We start from the raw sequence: 24,470 nt of genomic DNA, 5'->3' as shown, positions 1-24,470 counted from the left end.
GATTCTTACGTTCTTGTAATCTTGCAGTTGAAATTGTAGAACAGGCTCTCCCTGTACTGCTTCCAGTTCTCTATCACAAGCAGGTAGAGGTTTGTGAGAGGCAGGGCAGTCACATAGTAGAATCCTGACATGCACGGCCCTGATACATTGCCAGTCACCATACCACTAGGACCTGTACATGTAGAACACAGGTAAATTAGGACAGTCGTATAATAGAACCCTGACATGCACGGCCCTGATATATTGCCAGTCACCATACCACTAGGACCTGTACATGTAGAACACAGGTAAATTAGGGCAGTCATATAATAGAACCCTGACATGCACGGCCCTGATACATTGCCAGTCACCATACCACTAGGACCTGTACATGTAGAACACAGGTAACTTAGGGCAGTCGTATAATAGAACCCTGACATGCACGGCCCTGATACATTGCCAGTCACCATACCACTAGGACCTGTACATGTAGAACACAGGTAACTTAGGGCAGTCGTATAATAGAACCCTGACATGCACGGCCCTGATACATTGCCAGTCACCATACCACTAGGACCTGTACATGTAGAACACAGGTAAATTAGGGCAGTCGTATAATAGAACCCTGACATGCACGGCCCTGATACATTGCCAGTCACCATACCACTAGGACCTGTACATGTAGAACACAGGTAAATTAGGGCAGTCGTATAATAGAACCCTGACATGCACGGCCCTGATACATTGCCAGTCACCATACCACTAGGACCTGTACATGTAGAACACAGGTAAATTAGGGCAGTCGTATAATAGAACCCTGACATGCACGGCCCTGATACATTGCCAGTCACCATACCACTAGGACCTGTACATATAGGACACAGGTTAATGAGTGCAGTCACATAGTAGAACCCAATGAGGGAACAGATTAATGATAACACTATGGCCACATTAACAGAAACTGGAACATGAAGAAGAAACATGAAGTCTGTACGGTGGTAAATATTTTACCCGAACCATTGGGATGATTCAGACAACAATCAATCAAGTTTATTTCATAATTCAGGCCACATGGCCCATGGTACTGTTGAAAGATAAACTATACTAAAGTCACATGTCCAGCATGTTACATCTTTACCGATGCCATTTTAAATAATTTACATAAACATAAAGCTATCAAACGTAACACATTAATATCATATGAGTAAAAATATATTTGCAAACATAATTCTACCTTCATAATATTTCTGTAACAAGGTAAGAAAACTATATCTCAAGTGAGTATATTTCTTACACACAAAAAAGACATGGGTACCTCCTCTGCTGAATGAAGGTCACAGTCTTTACATACAGATTCAGTATGAGGTATATTTAACGTTGACTTTTTACAAACAATGTTCACTCAAAACTTGTGAAGAGATATTCAAAATTTACACATCGCTCTAACTCATTGTACTTACCAAGGGCAGAGTCATTGGCTTTGTAGCTGACCACATCCTGGATACAGCCAAATTCACTGTGGAACTTGGGGATGGGGCCTCTGTTCCTGAAATAGTCATCCAGCTCCTCAGGCTTCTTGGGGATGCCCAGCAGGCTCACCTAAAGAAACAGAAGGGGAACAGTGAAACAGTCAAGGCATGGAGCCGTAACCAGTTGGAGCCACAACCAGTTCATCAATATACTTGGGGTGAAACGATACAGCAAGGTCACAATACGATACGTATCGCGATACATAGGCAGCGTTAGAAATTGGCACTAGTCCTGTAGCCTAAGGACTAGTAGAAATTTTTTAAGGGTTTTGCTATATGTTATCATTATAAGGACTAGTGGACAAAAACTGTTAGTTTCTAACCCTGATAGGTCATGATGCGATAGATATGCATATTTATGTCAAATCGCATGGAAACTTCCTGACAATAAATATTTCAGGGCAGGTTCAAAAGGTAAAGCTAGCTGGAAACACAGGTTTGTAGTGGCTATTTTTGTAGCGAACTTGAAACGCTAATTAAAAAATATTTTGCAATATCTGACTGACAAAAACGCCAGGTGTCATTAAACGAATAGTGAGTAATATATTTCAGCAAGTGTATCATCTTGTATCGATACAGAAAATGAAGTATGTATCATTTCACCCCTACAATTTTCACATCCACACACCAGCAACGAAGGCCCACCTACACAAAGTGACCATAGCTCTCAGACCATCATAACTCCCATACTTTAACACAGACTTATGAAAGGTTTGCTGTTAAGTTTGCTTTGTGCAAGTGGGCCCTGGAAGTCAGTTGCCTGGTTTATGTAACATAACTAGATTCAGTAAGAAAAAGACTACAGTAGAACATGGCCATAACAAACAAGGCTATAACCTGCCATAACACATATAACAAACTTTTTCAAAAGTCTTGTCTGCTCTATGAAATAAAAGCTCACCTCAAAAAGGCATCGCAAAGATGGCCAGGAGGTGATATTATCAGTTTCCATGTATATGTCATAACACTGCTCACATTCTTTCAACTGAACATGCTGAATTCTCACAATGGAATATATATTTCTACCGAGAAGTTGATACAAATTTGAGTACTAAAATAATTCCAAAGTGGCTGATAAGATTTAGCTAGTAGTAACAAACAAATTTCAACAGTCCCTTGGATTCTGTTGACTACCCCTCTTTTACTGTACTGTAAATCATGAAACTAAGGCAGCAAAAAATGTGCATGCCCCTTCCTTGCATTAACAGAGGGGCGGTCGGGTAGCCTAGTGGTTTAAGCGTTCGTTCGTCACGCCGAAGACCCGGGTTCGATTCCCGACATGGGTACAATGTGTGAAGCCCATTTCTGGTGTCCCCCGCCGTGATATTGCTGGAATATTGCTAAAAGCGGCGTAAAACCATACTCACTCACTCACTCACTCCTTGCATTAACAGAGTTCATACTATTAGCCTGACAAATTTCCATGACTTTTCCAGGTCTTTTTCAGGGTATAATGCCAATTTTCAATGATATCATTTCCATAATGGAATTATTCTCTGATTTTTACCAGAAACAAATTACTGATATAAACATATTATTTTTCCATAACTTTTCCATGACTTTCTACCAATTCTTTTTTTTTTAAAAAGATATCCCAGGCCTGAGAAACTCAAACTAAAATTCCAGGACTTTTCCAGGATTCCATGACTTGTACAATTTGTCTGTCTGTCTGTCTGTTTAATACTGCAATTTTCCAGCTATACGACAGCGATCTGTAAATTATCGAGTCAGACAATCCAGCGATTGACATCATGACCATCGATCCACACAATTGTTATACGATGACATGCCTTAACTAATTCAGCCAGCCTGACCACCCGATCCCGATAGTTGCCTCTTACAACAAGCATAGTCGCCTATTACAGCAATCATGGGTTGCTGACGACCTATTCTAACCCAGATCTTCACGGGTGACCAGTACATATCTACCCTGCTTAATAAAGTGACACATTGTAATATATACATTTATATTGCCATGACAGGCTCATTGCACATGTCGGAAACAATCATTATCACATACCAACATGCATCACCTGGTACTTCCTGCTACTGATTTCATGGAAGTGCCGTCACATGTCAAGGGTTAGAAGTTAAGCTTGTGAGTGAGTGAGTTGGGTTTAACGCTGCTTTGAAAGGTATTCCAATTATATCACCGCATGTCAGCTAAATGTGGGAGGAAAGCCTGAAGCGATGCAGGTCTCAGTAGTGCACCACTTCAGTGAAATTAGCATTCACGGGTATGGTGCTGACAAACCAATGTAGCATAACCAAGGCAAATTGGTGTTCAAACGACAATTCTCACATGCCTTAGGGATGCACCTCTGAACAAATTGTGTCATGTTAGGCATCTGGGCCACCTTTACCTACCATCTTCCACCTTTCCATGTGAAAAAGAGATAAATCACATTAACAATAATAATTGACAAGAGATGGCAAAAGCAAGTAATTTTCTCTGATATCTTACCTTAGCTTCTGCAGGAGTTATACGACAGGTGCCCTGAAAATTAATTGACTCAGTTCGTTTAAAGAAGCCATGTTTGTAGACGAGATGTTTCATGACTTCGCCTTCTTTCTTGCCAAGCGTGACTCCAGCATACTTGCTCTTGTCCAGGTTGCCAGCCAACAGGAAGTCAGGGTCCATCACCAGGTAGGCCTGGTTGTCGAACAGGTAGCACCTGAAAAACAGGAACACAGAGTTTTAGCATCATATTACTCCCAAAACACCATGATTGTTGGTACAGTGGAACAGCTGGGTCACATGAAATAAAGAATAATAAAAAGGAATGTCAAAACTGTTTGATTCATTAATCCTTGGTATTTGCATCGTATGTCCTTGATGTTTGATTTGTATGTCCTAGGTGTTTGAGTCATATGTCCTGGATGTTCAGTCAAATGTCCTAGGCATTTGCGTCGTATGTCCTTGATGTTTGATTTGTATGTCCTAGGTGTTTGAGTCATATGTCCTGGATGTTCAGTCAAATGTCCTAGGCATTTGAGTCATATATCCTTGATGTTTGATTCGTATGTCCTCGATGTTCAATTCATATAGCTTCTATGTTTTAGTCGCCCAACCTAGGTGTTTGATTTGTATGTCCTGGATGTCTGAACCTGGTATTCTGGACATGACTTCATCGGGACATGGCTGGAAATGTCATGTATAATACAGAATTTGAAATGGAAATATCTTGTGTCTCTACCTTATAATGCATTAAGTATCCCTGACATTTCCCTGATTTTCAATGACCCATCTAAAATATTTCTTTCTCCATCCAATTACTCATGCCTCTTACATATGAAATGTTCAAGTTGTACATATTAAGTTCCTGTGTTCACGAATCAAATGACAGGAAGAGAAACATTTTCTGTAGCCAACAGTACCATTTGGCCACTCACTGAACCCTCAACTTTCCTCAATAATATAGTCAAGTCCCGTTAATCCGACATTGTTGGTTGCATATGATTATGTCGGATTAACGAGTATGTTGGATAAACGAAATTTGGTAGTATCAACGTTCGTGATCGAAAATTGGACATCCTGTCAGTAATTTCATTAATCGGTCAAAGTTCGCGAAAGGGTCGTTCTGACGTGACCTGTAATGGAATGTCTTAAGCGGTAGCGAGAGCTTGTATCCGATTTTAATGAGATTGAGGTAATCTAGGCATGTGATTAATCCTATTTTGTGTATTTGAAAAATTAATTGTTTATTGTTAAGCAAGTTTATCTCTGCAGCCGTTGAAATATGCAGCTACTCGCCGACTCGTCTTGCATCAAAACACGGGTCTGTGTACTCGCGGGCAGATGACCACGGAGTACGCTGATCACTGTGTTGGATTAACAAGACTGATTAATGAGTGATATCAGCATTTCGTTGCAAATTAGATGTTTCGGAGTCGGAGTGCAAGACTGTCGGATTAACGGGTCTAAATAGCACTGATTAAATCGTTTCCCATCATTTGTGTTGGATAAAGCTGATTGTCGGATAAATGAGTGTCGGATTAACGAGACTTGACTGTACATGCCAAATATGTTAGTCAGCAAGATTAATAAAATAACATCATCTATCGATGTATCCAATGATCTACTATTTCCTCCCAGCCATGTATGTTTTTCACTAACCGTGATGGATTTCTTGACAATGACTTACAGGCAGTGGTAAAAATTAGGAAAAGGGCTTAGTCTTAGTTCTAGATTGAAATAATCTATGTTACTATTAGTTGGACAATAAACTGTTTACAAAACACTCAAGGACCCCATAAATACAGTTAATTTCTGATACTGAATGATTAACAAAACTAGAATCTACTGAAAGAGATGACAAGAGACATGCAAGTACGGTCAAGTGGTCTCAAACAGACAATTACAGGCTTGCAAACTCTTAACATTTTTGGCACCAACACAGACATGCACAAGTGTTAAACAAATCCCTGTGGTGTATGCATAAAAATAATTCGCTCCTCACCCATCTGATCAAAGTCATCTGCAGAACTATTATGGTGAGTCAAGATGTCCTATTTGAAAACAGTTTGCCTGTGTGTTATCATTATTCAGAGAAGTTTCCATACCTGGTCTCACAGTCTGGCTCTCCATCAGGGCAGAAGTAGGTCTGGCCACAGGACTTGCGGAAGTCACTGGCCTGCATGCTCTCCATGGTCTTCTTCTGGAAGTCATCGTATAGAATGTCCAGCCCAGTCACAGCTTCCACTCGCTCTGTGGCACATCGGCGCTGGTCTGAGTTCGGACCTGGCGCCATGCTCAGATAACAAACCTCTGAAGACAGAGTGAGTAGGACAGTTTAACAAGTCAGTATTGCAACAATATCTTCACATGGGACTCAATGAATGAGCCTTACAGTTCAAGGAATCAGCAGATCCTGGCACAACTAAGTGCAGCAACTCTACACAGTGAATTGTTCTGCATAAGACAAGTGAGACATCCATGCCACCCCCCACAATATCCCTGATGAATGAAAATACAAAACAGGGAAATGAGTCATCTCAGTACTTCAAGATGCCTTACACATAGATATATTTTAAATTGCCCGTACGTCGACCGTTCTGAAGCTTTGTTTGCAAAAGGACACTCAGCTCTACTCGCTTCATTCCACAAGCGTAGTTTCTGCTCCAGTGACACACTGTAGGAGTAGGCTCATTAGCAGGTCAGGAAACACTTCTTTCCAGGGATACCCCTACCTTGTTTCTGCATTTTCCAGAAGCAAGGGAGTTAACCGACTGTAAAAGTCCAGTTTCCATCCTTGCCAAACTAGGCTGGAATTTCTGGGCTCTATGGCAGAGCCACCAGTGGATATTACAAGTTATTTTCCTTTCCCCTCCTACTGACCAATCAAATTCCACCTCTCATATCACTTGCATTTGCTGCAAACAAAATGGCGGTGCCCAGTCAAGACAATCTGATCGATGATCAAAATCTATATTGTGCATCAAATCACGTGAGCCCCTTGATTAAAAGCATGAAAAAATTAGGAAAATACATGTATGTTGATGCCCAGTTAACGGTATGCATCCATTGCAAATCCTGCAGTCGACCAAAATCTGCACTTTGAAAACCATGTTGTTTACAAACCAGACATCAATTTTGTTATATGATTTTGATTGGACTATGCATAGACTCGTTAGTTAAGCGAAAATATAACTCCATAATTCCAGCCTAGTTCAGCAAGGATGGAAACTGGACTTTCAGTCAGTTAACTACCTTGCCTCAGGAAGATGTGTTTCTGCAACGTGATTGGCTTCATACAATCAAGGCACTTATATTGATAAACACTGGCTTCAAATCCAATCAAGCTGGCAATTAGTATACTGTAGCTCATCCGTGAGAAAAACACACAAGCTTTCTCTTCAATTTGCCTTTTAATAAAATATGACAGGAGCCAGTTCTATCCTGCACAGTGCTTGGGTTTTCGGCGTTGCTGTGCAGAGTTCTATTGTTTGGGTTTGAGAATTGAATTGGGCATGAACTAGAGATGTGACGTCATACTCAGAAGATATTTTATGAATGATTCCAAAATTCCTAGAAACGTCATCGTACTGGCCTTTTAAATTAATATAATTATTATTCTATTTTCTCTGCAAATTGTACTGTTGCTAGTCCAAGACATTTTGTGTCAGAAAAAAATAGCTTCATTTCTAATTCCTGGGACAATGAAGGAGACTGATTAGAGGAAACTGATCATGAGAAACAATTTGATCTATGTCACGCAGAAGAGCTGTATGCTACTTGGTTGTATTATAGTACAGTTGACAGTGAAAAGGACTTGTGTTGAAAATTTGAAAAATTAGTCGTAGTGTGATTGCAGATAATTAAGGATTATGGCAATGATGTTATAGAGGTAGAGGATTCGTGAGAATAATAAAGCTTCATTTCTGATTCCTCATACAATGAAGGGGAAAGAGTAACCTAATCATGAAAAAATATATTAGCTCTATGTCTCATTTGTTTAACAATGCCTCACATGAAGACAATCAGCATATTGCAACTTACTGATAAGACAATCACTGTCCAGGTTACACTTGCATCCCCCAAGGAGAGATCCCTTCTCATACTTGGCACATTCTTCATCTGTCTTAGGTGTCATTCCTTCAAACACAGCTTGTGATATAGTGTTAATCTTGCCTACACCTGCAGCGTCCATGTAAGGCGTTGAGATAGACGTCTTGTGCGGGGCAGAGCTTGTTCTCTTGTACCATGGGCGTCTAAACATTCACACGATTATTCAGTTTATGTAAATAATCTAGAGATGACATGCTCCAATGGATTACTTAAAGACACTTTGTTATGTCGTGAACCAAAAGTCAAGTTAATTTTCATCAGACCATACTTCATTATACTGATTGCAGACTCCATATTATATAAACTGTACTGTATTTTCTTGAGTATAGTGCACGCTTTTTTTCCAAAAAACACAGCTGTGTAGAAGGGGGTGTGCATTATACACGAAATAATGAGTTTTGATGGGTTTTTTCCCCATGGAAAGATATTACCGTGAGCACGTAACACCGGAAATACCATGTCAACAAATCCATACTGAAGTACGCAAAATCATCATGTAATTACACTGTCTGGCTACAAAAAGAAAATGTGTGTACAGCAGATTGCTGTTTCCGGCTTAGTTTACGAGAAAATACACAAGGTAATCTTATCCCTGGATGTAAAACAATGCCTAGCAGAACAAAAAATACAATTTAAACGGTAAATAAACATGTCTGGTGATTTTTTATCTCAAATTTCGAATGTGTACTAACCAAGTTTCTCATCACCCGTTCGTTTACCGGAATTCACTGAAGGGGTAGATCTACAGTGTAATTTTGTTCTGAGCTTGACATTCATTTTTTCTCCAAAATACTGAATTCGCTAGAGGGGGGTGCGCATTATACATGGGAGCGCACTATACTCAAGAAAATACGGTAATCTGGAATGTCAGACTCCAGAGTTCAGAATTAAGTGAGTGCAAATGAGAAAGTGAATTGGGATCAACACCACTTGGAACAGCATGTCAGCTTAATGTGTGAGGAAAGTGACTCAGGTCCTAGATGTTAACCACTTTGGTGAAACCCACAAGCTGGTATGGTGCTACATGTGTACATGTAATTTGCAAGCATGGGAGTAGCATGGATATCAGAGGTTTGCAGTGTTTCACAATATTTTGCGATGCAAGAGGCCGTATTGTGATACGAAACATGATATATTGTATGATACTAAATTTTACATTCAGAAGTGCAATCGCGACAGACTGCAATATTTGGTTCATCAATTTTGCCTCTGTTATTTTAGACTGAAGTGCTTCCACACTTGGGCTTTGGCTTTCTCATTAGAAACAACTGACCACATCGCCATCTTGGGAGTCCCGGATGTTGATGAGTGAAATGAACGAATGCGCATGCACTGAGAATTAAACTCTATCCTTGCAAACTTGCATTTTGGAATTTACGAAAACATTTTGAAAGGTATTTGGCAAGTATATAACATCAAACACATAGGTGGAAATCAATATTTGAAATCACTCGATATACCACATTCTAAAAAAAGATATTGTCATATGCATCATGGAAAGAATGAACTTCAATTTTCCAATATACCGGTACAGGGGACCATACAACCATTTTTATCTAAAAATATTCTTATATGTTATGATCTATGCCTTCAGATGCACTCACTTGGTTGGGTCGTAACCTCTAGTTGACCTGTGACCTGGGTAAGTCCTAAACACGCCACTCCGTAAGCCAACATTTGTCCACTTGATTTGATTGATGGACTCAAAATCTCGAGTGGCCCAGATTCTCTCAATAGGCTGAGTCAGCAAAACATCGGCTCTAGACAGAAAGGAATGTAACCAGGGTCATGAACAATATGGCAAAGTTACTGTACATGTGTATATTCTCATAGGTATCAGAGTATTTGGTTCCATTGAACTATTTCTGTATTAGACGGTGTTGTTTACTTACAATTCCAAACGTCCAAAAGATGTATAGTTTTACTTCATATTCTTTCATTTTGCAGGTGTATCACAAACCCGAATCATTTGTTTTTAAATTTCCGAGATCAAACATGGGATATTGTCGGGCAGAAACCTAGAAGGCACTTTGAATCTTATGCTATTAATAGCCACTCGCGAAATACCAGAGAATCTGTGTAAGCTGGTTGTTCCACAGTTTTGTCTTGCACTTTAAATCTGTTATTTTCACGTGCTTTTACACCAACATAACGTGTAATGTAATGTATCGTATGTATCACAATACAGGGGTTGTACATCAGTGTATTGTATCATTGGTCTAGTAACGGGATACAATATTGTACCGCAGTACATGCGTATCATTAAACCACTAGTAGAAGTTAGAAGAACTTAAGCATGATTTAAGACTTGAAACTTTTACAGATAACAACTTCAATAAAGAAGTAGACACAATTTTATGGATAACAACTTCTGACAACAAGACTGACAACAGTATAAGGATCTATACCGAAACATCGCTTTTTACAGTATTAAAGAAGTTGTCATCAATAAAATTGTGTTTACCTTGTCATCCGTCAACTTCTAAGTAATGCCTATCACAGAATTCAGTAAAGAAGTTCTTATCCATAATGGCTTCATGTCTTCAAAATCAATTTGGTTGCTATCCCAGGAATAGCGACATAACACATTGGAATGCAAGGATTGGGTCTGATACAAGTTTCAGTTTACAAGCCTACCGAACGCCCTTGTGGAACTTCTGGTTGCCAGAGTCACATCCTTCATCCTTCTGATAACTGTTGATCCACAGATGAGCGTCCAGGGTCTTCTTGTCCAGGTTGTCATCATACATGTAGGTGGTGGGGTCACACCAGGTCTTGGGGGCCAGAAAGATTGTGGAGTACTTGTAAGAGATCCTCAGCCCGGGGTAGCGCTTTTCCTTCTCCCTCACGTCAAGCTGGTGGTACGTCCCTGGAAGCTGTTCCCGAAGCAGGTCACTAGTGTACTCCTTCAGCAGGTTGAAGTAGCTCTCCACGTACTTCGATCTGTCCACAGGCTCTTGAGAGCGACGGAATTCCTGGTGAGTAGTTAATCATATATTATGAAGGTTTGAAAATGTGCAAGAACTTTTTTTGTATTTGCAAGTGCATTTTAGAAATTCTCAAAGACAGCTGTTTGTTCCAAGCATTATGGTTTGAAAAGGAAAGAAACTGTCTGCACCAAGATAATCATCACAACTATTTAGATTATCTTTACAAATATTATTTTAGTAAAATCGAAATATTTTTTACATTTGTTTTCTTATCCTGCATTACTCCTTAATGCATTTACTGTTTTACGTGTAATTTGTCATCCTTTCGTTGTGGGTATTTTATCAAACTGGGTACTTCACGATTATGTGCCTATTACTTCTTACAACAAAACATCCTTTTTTTATGTGACACTGGCAGCAGACCGACCTATGTTTCAAATTTACCAAATTTATGGGATAAAGGTGAGGCCTGGTTTGTCCTCAACACTTACAAGATCCATGTCAGTGAGGCAATAGGCAAAGGAGTATTCTGATTCTTCAAGAGCACCATAGAAGAAAGTCTGGAACACAATGGGTCAACAATTAGACGATGTCTATGCTGTCTCACAGGAGACACTGAGTTCACATGCTGCTATCATCAATGTCTCTTGACATCATTCTAAATAATTGGAAGTTGTTTTTGTACTTTTGGACTTCAAACTGTTTTATAAGATCATTGTCATACTCTTTTCTAAAGAAATCTCATAAGAAAGTGATGATCTTTAAACATATGTCACAAACAAAGGACCAGAATTCCACTAAATCATGTGAATCAAATAACATTTCCATTGATCCTCCTCATCATATAGTTCTGTTGCAATTCAATACTATGAGTGAGAAAAAACAAGTTGTTTAAGCAGCAATATTTCTTATTACACTGCAGGGAGAAGAAACCACAAGGGGCACATCCCTGGAGTGTTTTATTGTACGAAAAACAACCACTACGAATCGTTAATTTCTCATATGAGATGTCAATTTTATTACAGTCTCTTAAACAATGTTAATAAAAAATACAAGCTTTAACAATATTTACCCGTATTTAAATACTGATGACTCTCTGAATAGAATCCAACCTTCATAAGAGGTAAATTAAATCTCGCACATTGTCTTCAACAAAAGAACCTATCACACCTCCATGTCAGAATGATGAGATCTGATTGGTTCACGTTATCTTGATAAATTATTATGCATCCCACCTTGGAGGGGAATAGATTTCTGAGCGTGAGAATAAATCCCTTATACCCCGCTTCGAAGAAAAAGGCCACATGCTTTTCCCCAGTCAATGAAAGTCATGTGACACAGTACAAGTTAACCTTAGCTGAATCGAACAGCTGTCTTCTATAAATTTTATTTTGTTTTAAGTCTTCTACAAAGACAGATTTAACATGTCCGTGAGATAAATTTGTTGTAGCAGTATCACAAAGGTACATATGATTTTATCCGTGCCTCTTTAGGTTTTATACCACTTGACCTGGGTCTCGTGGTATAAAACCTAACATGGAACGCATAAAACCCCTCGTGATACTGCTACAACTTATAATGTTATGGTACATGAAAAATAGTCTAAGTGTGATAGTTTACCAAGCCTGACCATCCCATTTATTTAATCAGCTGACGTATTGTAACCCTGAATCTCAAGCAGTCAGTGAACTGACGCTACCTTACAGTACTGAGAATTATGTTGTACCTTGGTATTGTCTTCGGATCCCTTCACCCTAATCTTGCCAGTGTTCCCAGCTTTCATCTCCCTCTCTATGGTGGAGAACTCAGGAGGGTTGCCATACTGGTCAATCTCCATATGGGAGATCGGGATGAAGATGGGATCATCCAGCAGCTATAAAACAGATAAAATCATGAATGGCTAGGGATTGAGGATTAGTGATAATCTCAAAAAATATTTACAGGTCACGTCAGAATGACGTTTCACGAACTTTTACCAACCAATGAGAAGACAAACAAGAAGTCAACATTAGCCAATCTGAGAGCAGCTTTCTCTAGCTTTATGGCACTAGTTTCAAACTGGTGACTTCAATTAAATCCAGACTATGCTTTGAAACCTATTTTGACAAAGTTCTCGATGTAACATTTGATAGCTGAAAAATAAATAATTCTGGAATGTCCAATAGATGACAAAGATTTTATGGCATCCCTTCCTATGGGCTATGGAAAGTCTCTTCCCTTTCATATGTTTACCCCATTGAAGCGAGAGATAGACGATGATTTTGCAGGAATCAGTCAAACAGTCCGTAACTGTCATTCAACAACCCTGTGTAAACCTTTTCAAGATTGAACAATTAGAAAACAAATTCCGACTGTGACTTTCCCAATTTGGTAAGCGATGTTTTGATTGGTTGGATGAAAGGTCATTCTGACGTGACCCTAATGGGATCTCCTCAATCTTTGTTTCGCGGTAGTGAGAACTTAGATCTAATTTTAATGAGATTGACTTCAAAGCAATTAGCTGTTTAAAAATCATCACTAATACAGTGAGGTGCATCATGATTGGAATGACTGAGTCAGAACGATATACTGATGCTCTATTTTTTCAGTGACAGTTATTGCCCTCACCTTCTTGCTAGGTGTAAGCCTGGGATGGTAGATCGTCTCCCCCTGGTTGTTAATGAGGAAGGAGTAGACGTTGCCCCACTGGTGCTTGGTGAGGAAGTTTTGGATCTCGTCCAGGGTGGCATCAATACCAACAACTCCTATGTACCTGAAACAAGAACCCCAAGTGAGTCATCATAGATATATAGTCAGGGGTTTATCTAGAATTCCAAACAAACTACCCTTGGCAGCTAAAATGGGAAAAATCCTTATTTTGTTCAAAATTTGAATTTCTTTTAACATGTTTAAAGTTCTTATTTTCTAAAATTCAGGTTTTTTATGGTGGTCCTGCCATCAGTGTAATACAAGTCACCTCCATAACTATAACAGAATAAGTGAGTAAGTGAGTGAGTGAGTGAGTGAGTGAGTGAGTGAGTTAGGTTTAACGCCACTTTTAACAGTATTCCAGTTACATTGCAGCATGTCAGCTTAATGTGGGAGGAAAGCCTGAAGTGATACAGGACTCAGGCGTTTACCACTTCGGTGAAACCCACAGCACGGGTGCTGACAAACCTAGAAACATAATTGGGGCGAACCGGGATTCAAACCCACAATCATAGGTTTCTGGCATGCCCAAGGGACGCAACTCTGCACAGTGAATCGCGGCGCCTTAGATGACTGACCCACCCTTGGTCCCCTATAACAGAATGAAGTGGGAAATGTCTTATTCCATTTTTGGAAGTTTTACTGACATTTGCTGCAAACTTTGAGCCAAATATCAGCATCTAGGCAGATCCAGATAAGCCCCTAATTTCCCTCTACATTCATCATCAATCAACCTAAATGATGGATCATGTTGACAAAAAAATCACATAAGATTTGTGTTTGATAATCAAAATTGTCAAAATATATTTCTTCAAATTATCATTCTGAAACTGAATATGTTGAAAATTTTGCTTGAATTACTGTTTGTCTGCCATGCCTTGGTGGGAATTAACTCATTCTTGGTCATTTGAACGAAATGTCTTTATAAGGGTTGTTTATGTTACAGAGGATATTAACATTAACATCAATATTACAGAGGATCTAGTGATAGATATTATGAGCAATGATCCACACACTTAACCTGGTCACCAAGGCGACCAATAGAGGCTGCTGGGGACCTGTTCTAACCCAGAATCCCAACAGGGTTCAAACATGATTTAGTTGGCATGGATATTCCCCTCAGGCACCAAGAGTACAGGGACAGTGCTAGTCACTTGCTGTTGGTGAGATAGAGACAGTGATATTCACTAACTGTTGTTGGTGAGATAGAGACAGTGCTATTCACTTGCTGTTGGTGAGATAGAGACAGTGCTATTCACTAACTGTTGTTGGTGAGATAGAGACAGTGCTATTCACTTGCTGTTGGTGAGATAGAGACAGTGCTATTCACTAACTGTTGTTGGTGAGATAGAGACAGTGCTATTCACTTGCTGTTGGTGAGACAGAGGCACTGCTATTCACATGCTGGTGGTGAGATAGGGACACTGCTATTCACATGCTGGTGGTGAGATAGGGACACTGCTAGTCACTTGCTGGTGGTGAGATAGAGACAGTACTATTCACATGCTGGTGGTGAAATAGAGACAGTGCTAGTCACTTGCTGGTGGTGAGATAGAGACAGTGCTAGTCACTTGCTGGTGGTGAGATAGGGACAGTTCTTTTCACTTGCTGGTGGTGACATAGGTACAGTGTTTTTCACTTGCTGGTGGTGAGATAGAGACAGTGCTATTTACTTGCTGGTGGTGAGATAGGGACAGTGCTATTTACTTGCTGGTGGTGAGATAGGGACAGTGCTAGTCACTTGCTTGTGGTAAGATAGAGACAGTGCTATTCACTTGCTGGTGGTGAGATAGAGACAGTGCTATTTACTTGCTGGTGGTGAGATAGGGACAGTGCTAGTCAATTGCTTGTGGTAAGATAGAGACAGTGCTATTTACTTTCTGGTGGTGAGATTGGGACAGTGCTATTCATTTGCTGGTGGTGTGATTCATTAGAGGGACAGTGCTACTCACTTGCCGGTGATGCGACTGAGTACAGGGATGGTGTGTGTGATCATGAGACCCAGGCCCCAGGCATCAAGGTAGGGGGACGTCCACAGTGCCTTGCTGCTCTTGGCATTGCCAGACAGGAACTCAAAGTAGTTGCCCATCTGGGAGATGAGGTTCTCGCCAGTCATCAGCTTCTTGAAGCTTCCTCTGTGGGAACATGCCAGTTTCCCTGGAAACTCCTCAGCATCGTCTCGAATCAGATAGCTGAAGATACGAGCCTGAAACAGGAAGAATTAATTAATTGCTGAAATCTTTTTTTTATCAGGGCAAGAGTAAGTTGACCATTAACCTAACCAAGTCCCTATCAATCAACCATCACTTCTAATCATAGCAATCTTCTGAACCGAACTTTTTCAAATCTCTTCGAAATCATCAAAGTATTTATATAAATAAGTATATAAATAATTGGAATACTCTGATTCCTTATATTTTTTAACTTATCCCTCCACAACAGTATGCAGTTATCCCACAGTAGGATGGCAGATCTGCATATCCCAATTCGTGATTGAGTGGTCGGGCCAGAGCACCAACTGGACTAGGCTAGACTGCCACTTAGTAGTCAACCCATGGATGCGTTCAACTCCACTAGTTCCATAGTACATCACCACCTTGCCTGATTACAGGTAAGGCTGGATCTGAAATTACTTTGCAACTGGAGGTACTTGAAAGATCAGGAAACATAGCTACCCTCACGATACACAGTACCCTCAGTTGGAGGATTCCCTCGATATCCTCAACATTCAGATCTCGGAGGTAGAGGTTGGCAAAAGTAGAGAGGGTTTGCAAAGTACAACCTCAGACGATGTCTGTGACGGATGGTGAGAAGTGCCATTGTGGATGCCAACGAGAGAATTTCCTGTGCATGGGAAGCTCTAGGTGGATCCTAACCAGTATGGGCATAAGCCTGAAGAATGGTGGAACATAACCTCAACGACAGGTTGTTTTTTTAAATATTCCAGCGACCCTCCTCGGTGGTTGAGAGGAAAAGACATTTACGTTGATGCCGAAAATGACAAGTGATTACAGTCAAATTTGATTTGGGTCACGCCGAGAGTTCACTGACACTTTAATCTCTGATCGGCCTTAAGGTAAATCCGTAGGATAGCGGCGAGTTCCGGAACAGTAGTGATACGGGTAGAACAGGAGGTGCTGAGGACCGAGTTAATGGCCGAGAAATTCCTCCTGACAAATGTTCTGTCTCATGTTAATGATAATAGACTAAGAAATCAAGAAGCCAGAAGAAGCCACAATAGGATCCATATCATGTTGACAACAATAAGCCTTGACAGATAACCATTTCTGGTCATACAAGGAGGCTCTAAAGGGTCGGTATGTCTGATGAATAGCATGAGTCGCAGCCGTAGAGAAACGCGCAACCAAAAAAAACCCGGATATTCCCTGTTGATGCCAGTTTCTGGAGAACACGGGGAAGAAGCGCCGGGGGTGGGAACGCAAACCTGTGTAGGCAGTTCCGCTCAATGGCGAGGGCGTCGTGATCCCAAGCAAGAGCGTCCGGTCTGAAGCTGGTGGTTGTAACACCTGGCGAACAAGTGGACATAATGACGAAACAAATCCAATCGTAAATGTGGAGTGGAAGCAAACATGTCCGTTCACTGCAGGAGACGAAGGAAAAAGTGATGAGTAGTACAGGAGCCTGCTGGGAGTGAGGTGGTCGGAGGGGGTGTTCCGGTCATTTGTTTTTTTTCACAATCTACACTTTTTATATAATCAAAGCAAGAAGGAATATTGCATACTGTTGTGGAGGGATAAGTTAAACAATAAGACATTTTTAAAATCCAAATTTGGAACCTACCAATGTTGTTTTCCAAATCTGCCAGCCAGGGTCACGTACATTAGAGACTAAATGTCATAATAGATGTGCGACAGATAGAATGAGCTGATTACCTGTGGATCAAGTTTCTTGTTCTGCATGTCGCTAACATCCCATACTTTGGTCCAGTTGTACTTGCAGATGGGTCCAGGAACATAGCCGCTCCTTGTGTAGTACCCTGACAAATAACATCAAAAACACTGCAGCCACTGCACTGAATAAAGCTCTATCTGGTAAGTCTAGAATAGAAAGTACAATCTGAAAATATGCATGTAAGTCAATGTATCCTTGTTATCATGTCATCAGCTAAATATTTAAGTAGTCTTGAGATTAAGATACTGTAAGAGCAAACCTCAATGACCCCCATGGTCCCCCTAATTTAGAGGAGGTGGTGGTGAAATGGGGTTTAACGTCACATCCAAGATTATTGCACTTATATAGTGACATGCATACATGTATGTGGGTGCTTGTACTAGTCTGGACTTATGCCTATTCATAGTGCTAGCCCACTGAGATACCATGCCGCAGATTAACATGAATACTCCACTCAGACACAGTATACTGACTCGGAGCCGACCAGTCCTTGTTTTAGCTCTTCAATACCAAGCGCCAGACAGGGTAACAACAAGTACCATCTTTTAATGTCTTTCGGTATGTCATGGCCAGGGATTGAACCCCAGACCTTCCTCTCTCCGGAGGTGGTCCCCCTAATTTAGAACACTTGAGAAAGTATATGCAATGATATAAAGAAGCATCTGCTTATTCCCGTCATGTGTACAGTTAGTGATATGGTGAAGCAGACCAAGTAAAGCTCTAATGACACACTCTAGTGAAAACACTCTTGTTGAGCTGGGACGATACACCAACTGCGTGATCCTATTTGTATCAATATACCTTGCTCTCAATGCAATACATATCATGATGCATGTGCTCTTATCTGTGGTCCCTAAGCCATTTTTTTCAAAGACAATATGGCCAAATACCTGGCAGACTGAAAATTTACAGTTGGCAGTGTCAAGTTTGGCACAATGGATGAAAATAACTATATTTTCACTACTAATTAGTGTTTAGTGTAACAATTATTAAAACAAACACAGAATCGATATTTTTGCTTAGGGTGTGATTGGTGACATAAAGGATATCTGCTTGTTTTGTGTTCAGTGCACAATGCAGACTGTCATAATTTGAGAGTACATTAAGTCACATGGCCAACGATACAGTGTTACCCGGTACCGTATTCGACTTAATAAGCCCCCAGGGCGCCCTCAAAGTTAGAAATAGGGGGCTGTTATTAGAATATTATTTTGAAAAACAACAGAGTTGAAAGATCGTAAATTTCGTGGTTTATACTGACAGTCTGAAGTGTTCATATACGACAGATATATTTTTTCCAGAATTTAATTTCCCATAATTAAAGATGCATACAATACACGTTTTATACACGAATAAATAAGTCCTGTGTACATTGATCAATCGGAAGGGGTGCTAATTGGGATTGTTCACTAGCCAATATATTAGAAAATACTTATTACGTCGAATACGGTATCAAACAAACAGGTGAATTATTTGCCATTTTGTGCTTAAAACAATTATCAAGGAGTAGTGCCACAATGCTCTTTAAGATGAGTGACATCAAAGCACTACATTATGCCCTAAATGGAATGTCGCTGCATGTTAGAAAGAAGTAAATGTGTGAATACTGATGTGACTCTCCCTGCAGGCTGTAGAAGTGTATTGATGTGATGTGACTCACCTGGTCCACAACGGACCTGCTCTCCATCTGTGTCCTTCCCATCCGTGGCAAAAACAATGAGAGCCTGACATCCAGTCTGTGGACTACTGTTGAGAAGCTCAAATGACTTCGCAAAGCTCTTCCTAGTCAACACCAATGAAGAAATAGATTGCAATGTATTTTGTGGCATCACCGAAATGAAGATGCGAATCATGCACTTACCATAAAATACATTTGAGAACATATATATTGTTGTATAGATTGGTTATACAATATAAACAAGACCCTCTCACACATACATGCACCACACCATGGTGTCACACAACAGATCATAATGTAGACAGCATTTCCATATCAATTGAGTATCTACAGGTTTTGATCTTAGTATGAAACTGTGAACATGTGACAGTTTTCTGCCAATGTTGATGTCCACACAAAGCATGTACCCCAGTTCACTGGTCCCTCCAGCCTTTAACTTCTCTATCTTCTCTATGAGGTCCTTCCTATGGGCAATGGTTGCTTGCACCATCTGTTCTGTTTGACAACTCAGCACCTCCGTCGTGAAGTAGTGCCACCTGTTTCAAACATAACAATCATCTCTTTAGGGACCGACTATTTGAAATTTGTGTGTGTTGTGGGGGGAGCGAGAGGATGTGTTTTTGTATTTTTTAATAATAATTGTTTCCAGAATACAAATTGTTTGCTAGACTTGCTAGACGTCCTGAGAAAAATATAGTAGTGACCTAATAATTATTCTGTCTCTATAAAACACTTTGAAAGTCAAGGAGGTCTTGTCATTATCCTAAAGTTACAAATTAAAGACTCATGGCTCCCTAGATTCAAATACCAATAGAGAAGACCTCAAGACTTAATTTCGAACACTGGACGCATGTTATTTAACATGCTTAATATCCTCATGGACATCCTTATCCCAGATGATGGACTACTTACTTCCCCACCTCATCCCAGTGGCTGGCTCTGGCACAGATGACATTAACATAATCCTGTTTGGTCAGTGTGTTGATCACAGCCTTGGCTACACCCTTTGCAATAGAGAACTTCTCACCAGCCATTGACTTACTGGAAAAGTGAACATGTAACTCATGAGATTAGACAGCTCTGTGACTCATATGTCAAATTTGTAAACAATTTTTCGGACACAACGAATTAACTTGTTTCATGGTTAATCATGACCATCTGGCTAGAACATAGGCCAAAATAATATTCTTAAATGAGAATACAGTTCTTTAAATGGGTGAGCGAGTGTCAATTACTTTGCTTGGTAGCCTAGTGGATAAAGCGTTTGCTCGTCATGCTGAAGATCCAGGTTCAATTCCCAACATGGGTACAATATGTGAAGTCTATTTCTGGTGACCATGATATTGATGCAATATTGCTAAGAGTGGTGTAAAATCATACTCACTCACTCACTCACACATTTGTCCCTAGGATCCCTATAGCATTAGACAAACTGACTTGGGCAAGTGTGAGTGCCAAGCTGCAGCTTGGGATGAAATCATACCTTGATGCACCCTGAGGTTTCATGCAACGATATGAAACACGATACATTGTTAACTGTATTGATACAAGACAATATTCTCTTTCTAATATAAATATTTACTACTCATTTAATGACCCCCAAGCGTTTTTGTCAGTCAGATATTGCAAAATGTGTTGCAATTAGAGTTTCAAGTTCACTACCAAATATAGCCACTACAAACATTTGTCTACAGGTAGCTTCTCCCTTTAAACATGCTCGGAAATATTTTTAGTCAAGAAGTTTCCATGACATTTGACGAAAATAAGTGTATCGTGATATGTATCGCATCATGACCAATGTATCGTGATATGTATCGTATCGTGACCTTCTGTATCGTTTCACCCCAAGCTACAGCCCTATTCACATTTACACAAACCTTCCTTACCTCGCAACTTCAAATCATAAAACATATTTATATTTGACATTTTATTCTTACCTACAATCCAGAACAATAACCACATCCTTGGGACCACTAGTAGCAGCAATGTACCAGGGACGTACACGCGGGTCGTAGTCGTTGTAGAAGCCAGCAAAATTGGTGGACCATTCTCGGCCAGGGAACAGACGAGTTACTCCAGTCGTGGAGCCAAAGTATTGCCACCTGAATACAACAGAATCATACTCCTACTGAAGATCATCAGTGAAGTTAACACTGACGAAAAACATCTGAAGTAGCTACACCTGATAATGACCAGGGCAATATATCAGTAGATTCTTAAGTGCAACATATCAATCATTATGTAAGTGACCCTGTGTTGTTACCCTGTCTGGCACTCAACATTAAGGGGCTAAAACAAGGACTGGTCAGAGTCAGTATACTGTGTCTGAGTGGGGTATTCATGTTAAACTGCGGCATGGTATCTCAGTGTGCTAGCACTATAAATCGGCATCAGTCCGGACTAGTACAAGCAGCCACACACACACACACACACACATGCATGCACGTCACTATATAAGTGCAATAATCTTGGACGCAAGGTTAAACTTCATTTCACCTCACCTCATTATGTAAGTAACAAAGTCCCAAGAAAATCAAAAGTTATAAGCTGAAAACAGTATTAGCTTTCTTGCTGTCATACTTATATTTTAAGTTTAAATAGCAAACAAAACATCACACTCATTTTACTGGTATCATGTTTTTATAACCTTAAGTTTATTTTGTTAATAATTAAGGAATTTGTTGAGACACCAAGTTATTTACATAATATGTAAGGATAAGATATATGGATGAACAACTTCTTTATTACAATTAGGAGAGACGTTTTGGTGTAGGTTATAACACCATTATCAATCAAGTGCTCACTTGCTTTATAACGGTGTTATAACCTACAACAAAACTTACTTAAGAGGCCAACTTCTAAATGCCTCTCAAAGAAGTTACATAATATGTGTTGAAAGCTGAAATCATATTTGGATATTTTTCATATTTCCATTCTTTCTGAACATGTGTACAAGATCTAATAGTGTTGTATGATAATATGTTATGTTCTAAACGATATACAAAACCGATCACTGCAGTGAACTTTCGGCCACAGTAGAGAGAAATTGAACATCGTCATTTCTAGCAAGTTAAGTTTAATTACAATAAACTGCCGGGCAATAGAAAGTATCCCCCACCCACTCATGTTTGATGGTGGTGAAAACTGAAACAAACAAGAAATGGTTATTCGATGGTAATGTATTTGATACAGATTATATCATAAGCGATATTACATGCATCACATCAATGAGTATCTCACAACAGGTGCAGTCTGTGCCAAAAACTTTTGAGCGACTTTTGAGTCTACTAACTACCAAGTCTACCAAGCATCATTTTCCTCAGAGTTCAGTGCTGTCATATGAAAAATAATAGCTGAGCTTACTAGACCAAACATAATTTTACTAACCTCGGGCTTCAGACTAGCAACTAAAGTCACTGACTGCAGTTGATCTGCAGATGACATCTCACGGAACATGAGGGTCGCAATTTCACAGTACACAGTAATCATGGTATTGTAGAGTGAAGTGTATGTTTCAAGTGTGTACTTTCTTTTGCCAGGAACTTTATGTTATGTTAATATTCAAAATAATCTAAAGATTTCAAATGCATAAATGTTTACAGTTTAGTATAATTCATAAATGTGTGGCATGTGCACCCTGCAACCTTCATATGGATCCGCATACAGTATGTCATATCAACGACTGACCAATCTCATACACACTGTACCTGAGTAGGGGGTCTCTGTCAGCATTCTCATGGAACACTTTTTCTAATCCAGCTGTGAAGAGGATCGTATTGATGACAGTGGGGTCATCTCGAGGTACCTCATCTGCTATTTTTATTGTTGAACAGTTGGTACTGACTCCTTGTCGAAAATATCTGCAATAATATTATTATCCATTATCAAGCTGAGTCACTCAATAATAAAGAAACAAAGTTTTCTCTACCCCCATATTATGATAGTTCAGAGCAAAACTATTCTGTGTTACACTATACATTGGGATGGAGCTAGCTTTATTACGTTTCTAAGATACCAAATTAAGACTAACCTTGTTTTTTATTAGAGATGGGTTTCAAAAAGAAAAAGAAATGAGTGGTGCCCTAAACTGAAAATCCACGAACCGGGCTAACTGACAGGCTCTTGCACCTAATTGCCTGTACCCGAAGAGACACATTTACGTTTTGAACACAATACAACACCTCTAAAATGGGTTGTTTATTATTTAAATAGGTCACATTTTATTATCCATTCAGTGTGTGGTTAGCTTTAAACCCATGCAGCAATAAGAAGACTTCTTACATTTAAGTTTTTATATTAATTTGCTCAACTTTATCACTTGACTTGAAACATTCCACAAGTGCATTGCAGGGCCAAGCTTGCATGTAAACATCACTAATGTGAGCAGACTATAGCAACTGCAAGCCAGGAAATAGTGTGTTTACTGAGCTGGTTGTGCTACATGATATCATAACCCGTAAACCAATGTGAATCGACAGCCTGGGTTGTAATATGTCCCATGGGGAATTAAACCTAGGCTCTCTTCCACAAAGCAATCGTAGATCTATGACTGGTGTAAGTCCATGATGACATGCGCGAGTTACGACCAACTTGTGGAATACGACCCAGGGTCTTAAAGTGACGAGTGAACAGTTGAACCAGTGGGAACCCAACTACCCACTTAAAGGGGGACTTTGACAACTTACGGGTTAAACCTGAGATCTTTAGGCAGTAAGAAAGGAATGTCCGAGTCTCGATATTCGTCTGCTCTCAGATCCTTCAATCGTGTCACATTGGATGTTCTGTTTTCAGCCAAATAGTCATCATATAACTTACGAACTGTCTTCGCTAGCCTCTATAAAATAAAAGTGAAAATAATGTTTCTCTTTACTGTAAAAGTAATTTCACAAAGTTCAAGCACAATTTGAAAGATGAATTGGTTGGTTGTTTTGTTTAATGCTGCACTCAGCAATATTCCAGCTATATGATGACGGTCTGTAAATAATCAAGTCTGGACCAGACAATCCACTGATTCACATCATGAGCATTGATCCACGCAATTGGGATCGATGACATGCATCAACCAAGTCAGCGAGTCTGACCACCCGATCACGTTAGTTGCCTCTTACGACAAGCATAGTTGCCTTTTACGGGAAAGATGAATTGGAAAATATAAAGCAACAAGTCAAAAGCATAGGCAGGTGTAC

The 24,470-nt window shown here is 39.8% G+C and overlaps 1 protein-coding gene across 1 annotated transcript in view; it reads right to left on the bottom strand.

The window, feature by feature from the left end:
* Nucleotides 1-24,470, bottom strand: part of LOC139478751 (voltage-dependent calcium channel subunit alpha-2/delta-3-like) — a 36,542-nt gene that overhangs the window by 8,172 nt on the left and 3,900 nt on the right. The window contains exons 4-21 of the mRNA XM_071261364.1: nucleotides 23,970-24,118; nucleotides 22,992-23,144; nucleotides 21,222-21,386; nucleotides 20,197-20,325; nucleotides 19,692-19,820; nucleotides 19,267-19,388; nucleotides 17,588-17,691; nucleotides 15,647-15,900; nucleotides 13,614-13,758; nucleotides 12,733-12,879; nucleotides 11,498-11,566; nucleotides 10,714-11,051; nucleotides 9,681-9,836; nucleotides 8,008-8,219; nucleotides 6,072-6,276; nucleotides 3,973-4,183; nucleotides 1,440-1,578; nucleotides 10-172 (exon numbers count right to left, since the gene is read on the bottom strand). Of these exons, the coding sequence (XP_071117465.1) occupies nucleotides 10-172; nucleotides 1,440-1,578; nucleotides 3,973-4,183; nucleotides 6,072-6,276; nucleotides 8,008-8,219; nucleotides 9,681-9,836; nucleotides 10,714-11,051; nucleotides 11,498-11,566; nucleotides 12,733-12,879; nucleotides 13,614-13,758; nucleotides 15,647-15,900; nucleotides 17,588-17,691; nucleotides 19,267-19,388; nucleotides 19,692-19,820; nucleotides 20,197-20,325; nucleotides 21,222-21,386; nucleotides 22,992-23,144; nucleotides 23,970-24,118 (2,990 nt within the window). The remainder of the gene's footprint in view (nucleotides 1-9; nucleotides 173-1,439; nucleotides 1,579-3,972; nucleotides 4,184-6,071; nucleotides 6,277-8,007; nucleotides 8,220-9,680; nucleotides 9,837-10,713; nucleotides 11,052-11,497; nucleotides 11,567-12,732; nucleotides 12,880-13,613; nucleotides 13,759-15,646; nucleotides 15,901-17,587; nucleotides 17,692-19,266; nucleotides 19,389-19,691; nucleotides 19,821-20,196; nucleotides 20,326-21,221; nucleotides 21,387-22,991; nucleotides 23,145-23,969; nucleotides 24,119-24,470) is intronic.

This window comes from Haliotis cracherodii, unplaced genomic scaffold (genome assembly GCF_022045235.1).
Source record: "Haliotis cracherodii isolate W230 unplaced genomic scaffold, xgHalCrac1.p SCAF_4, whole genome shotgun sequence".
Lineage (NCBI taxonomy): Eukaryota > Metazoa > Mollusca > Gastropoda > Lepetellida > Haliotidae > Haliotis > Haliotis cracherodii.
This window is presented reverse-complemented; position numbering and strand designations above follow the sequence as displayed.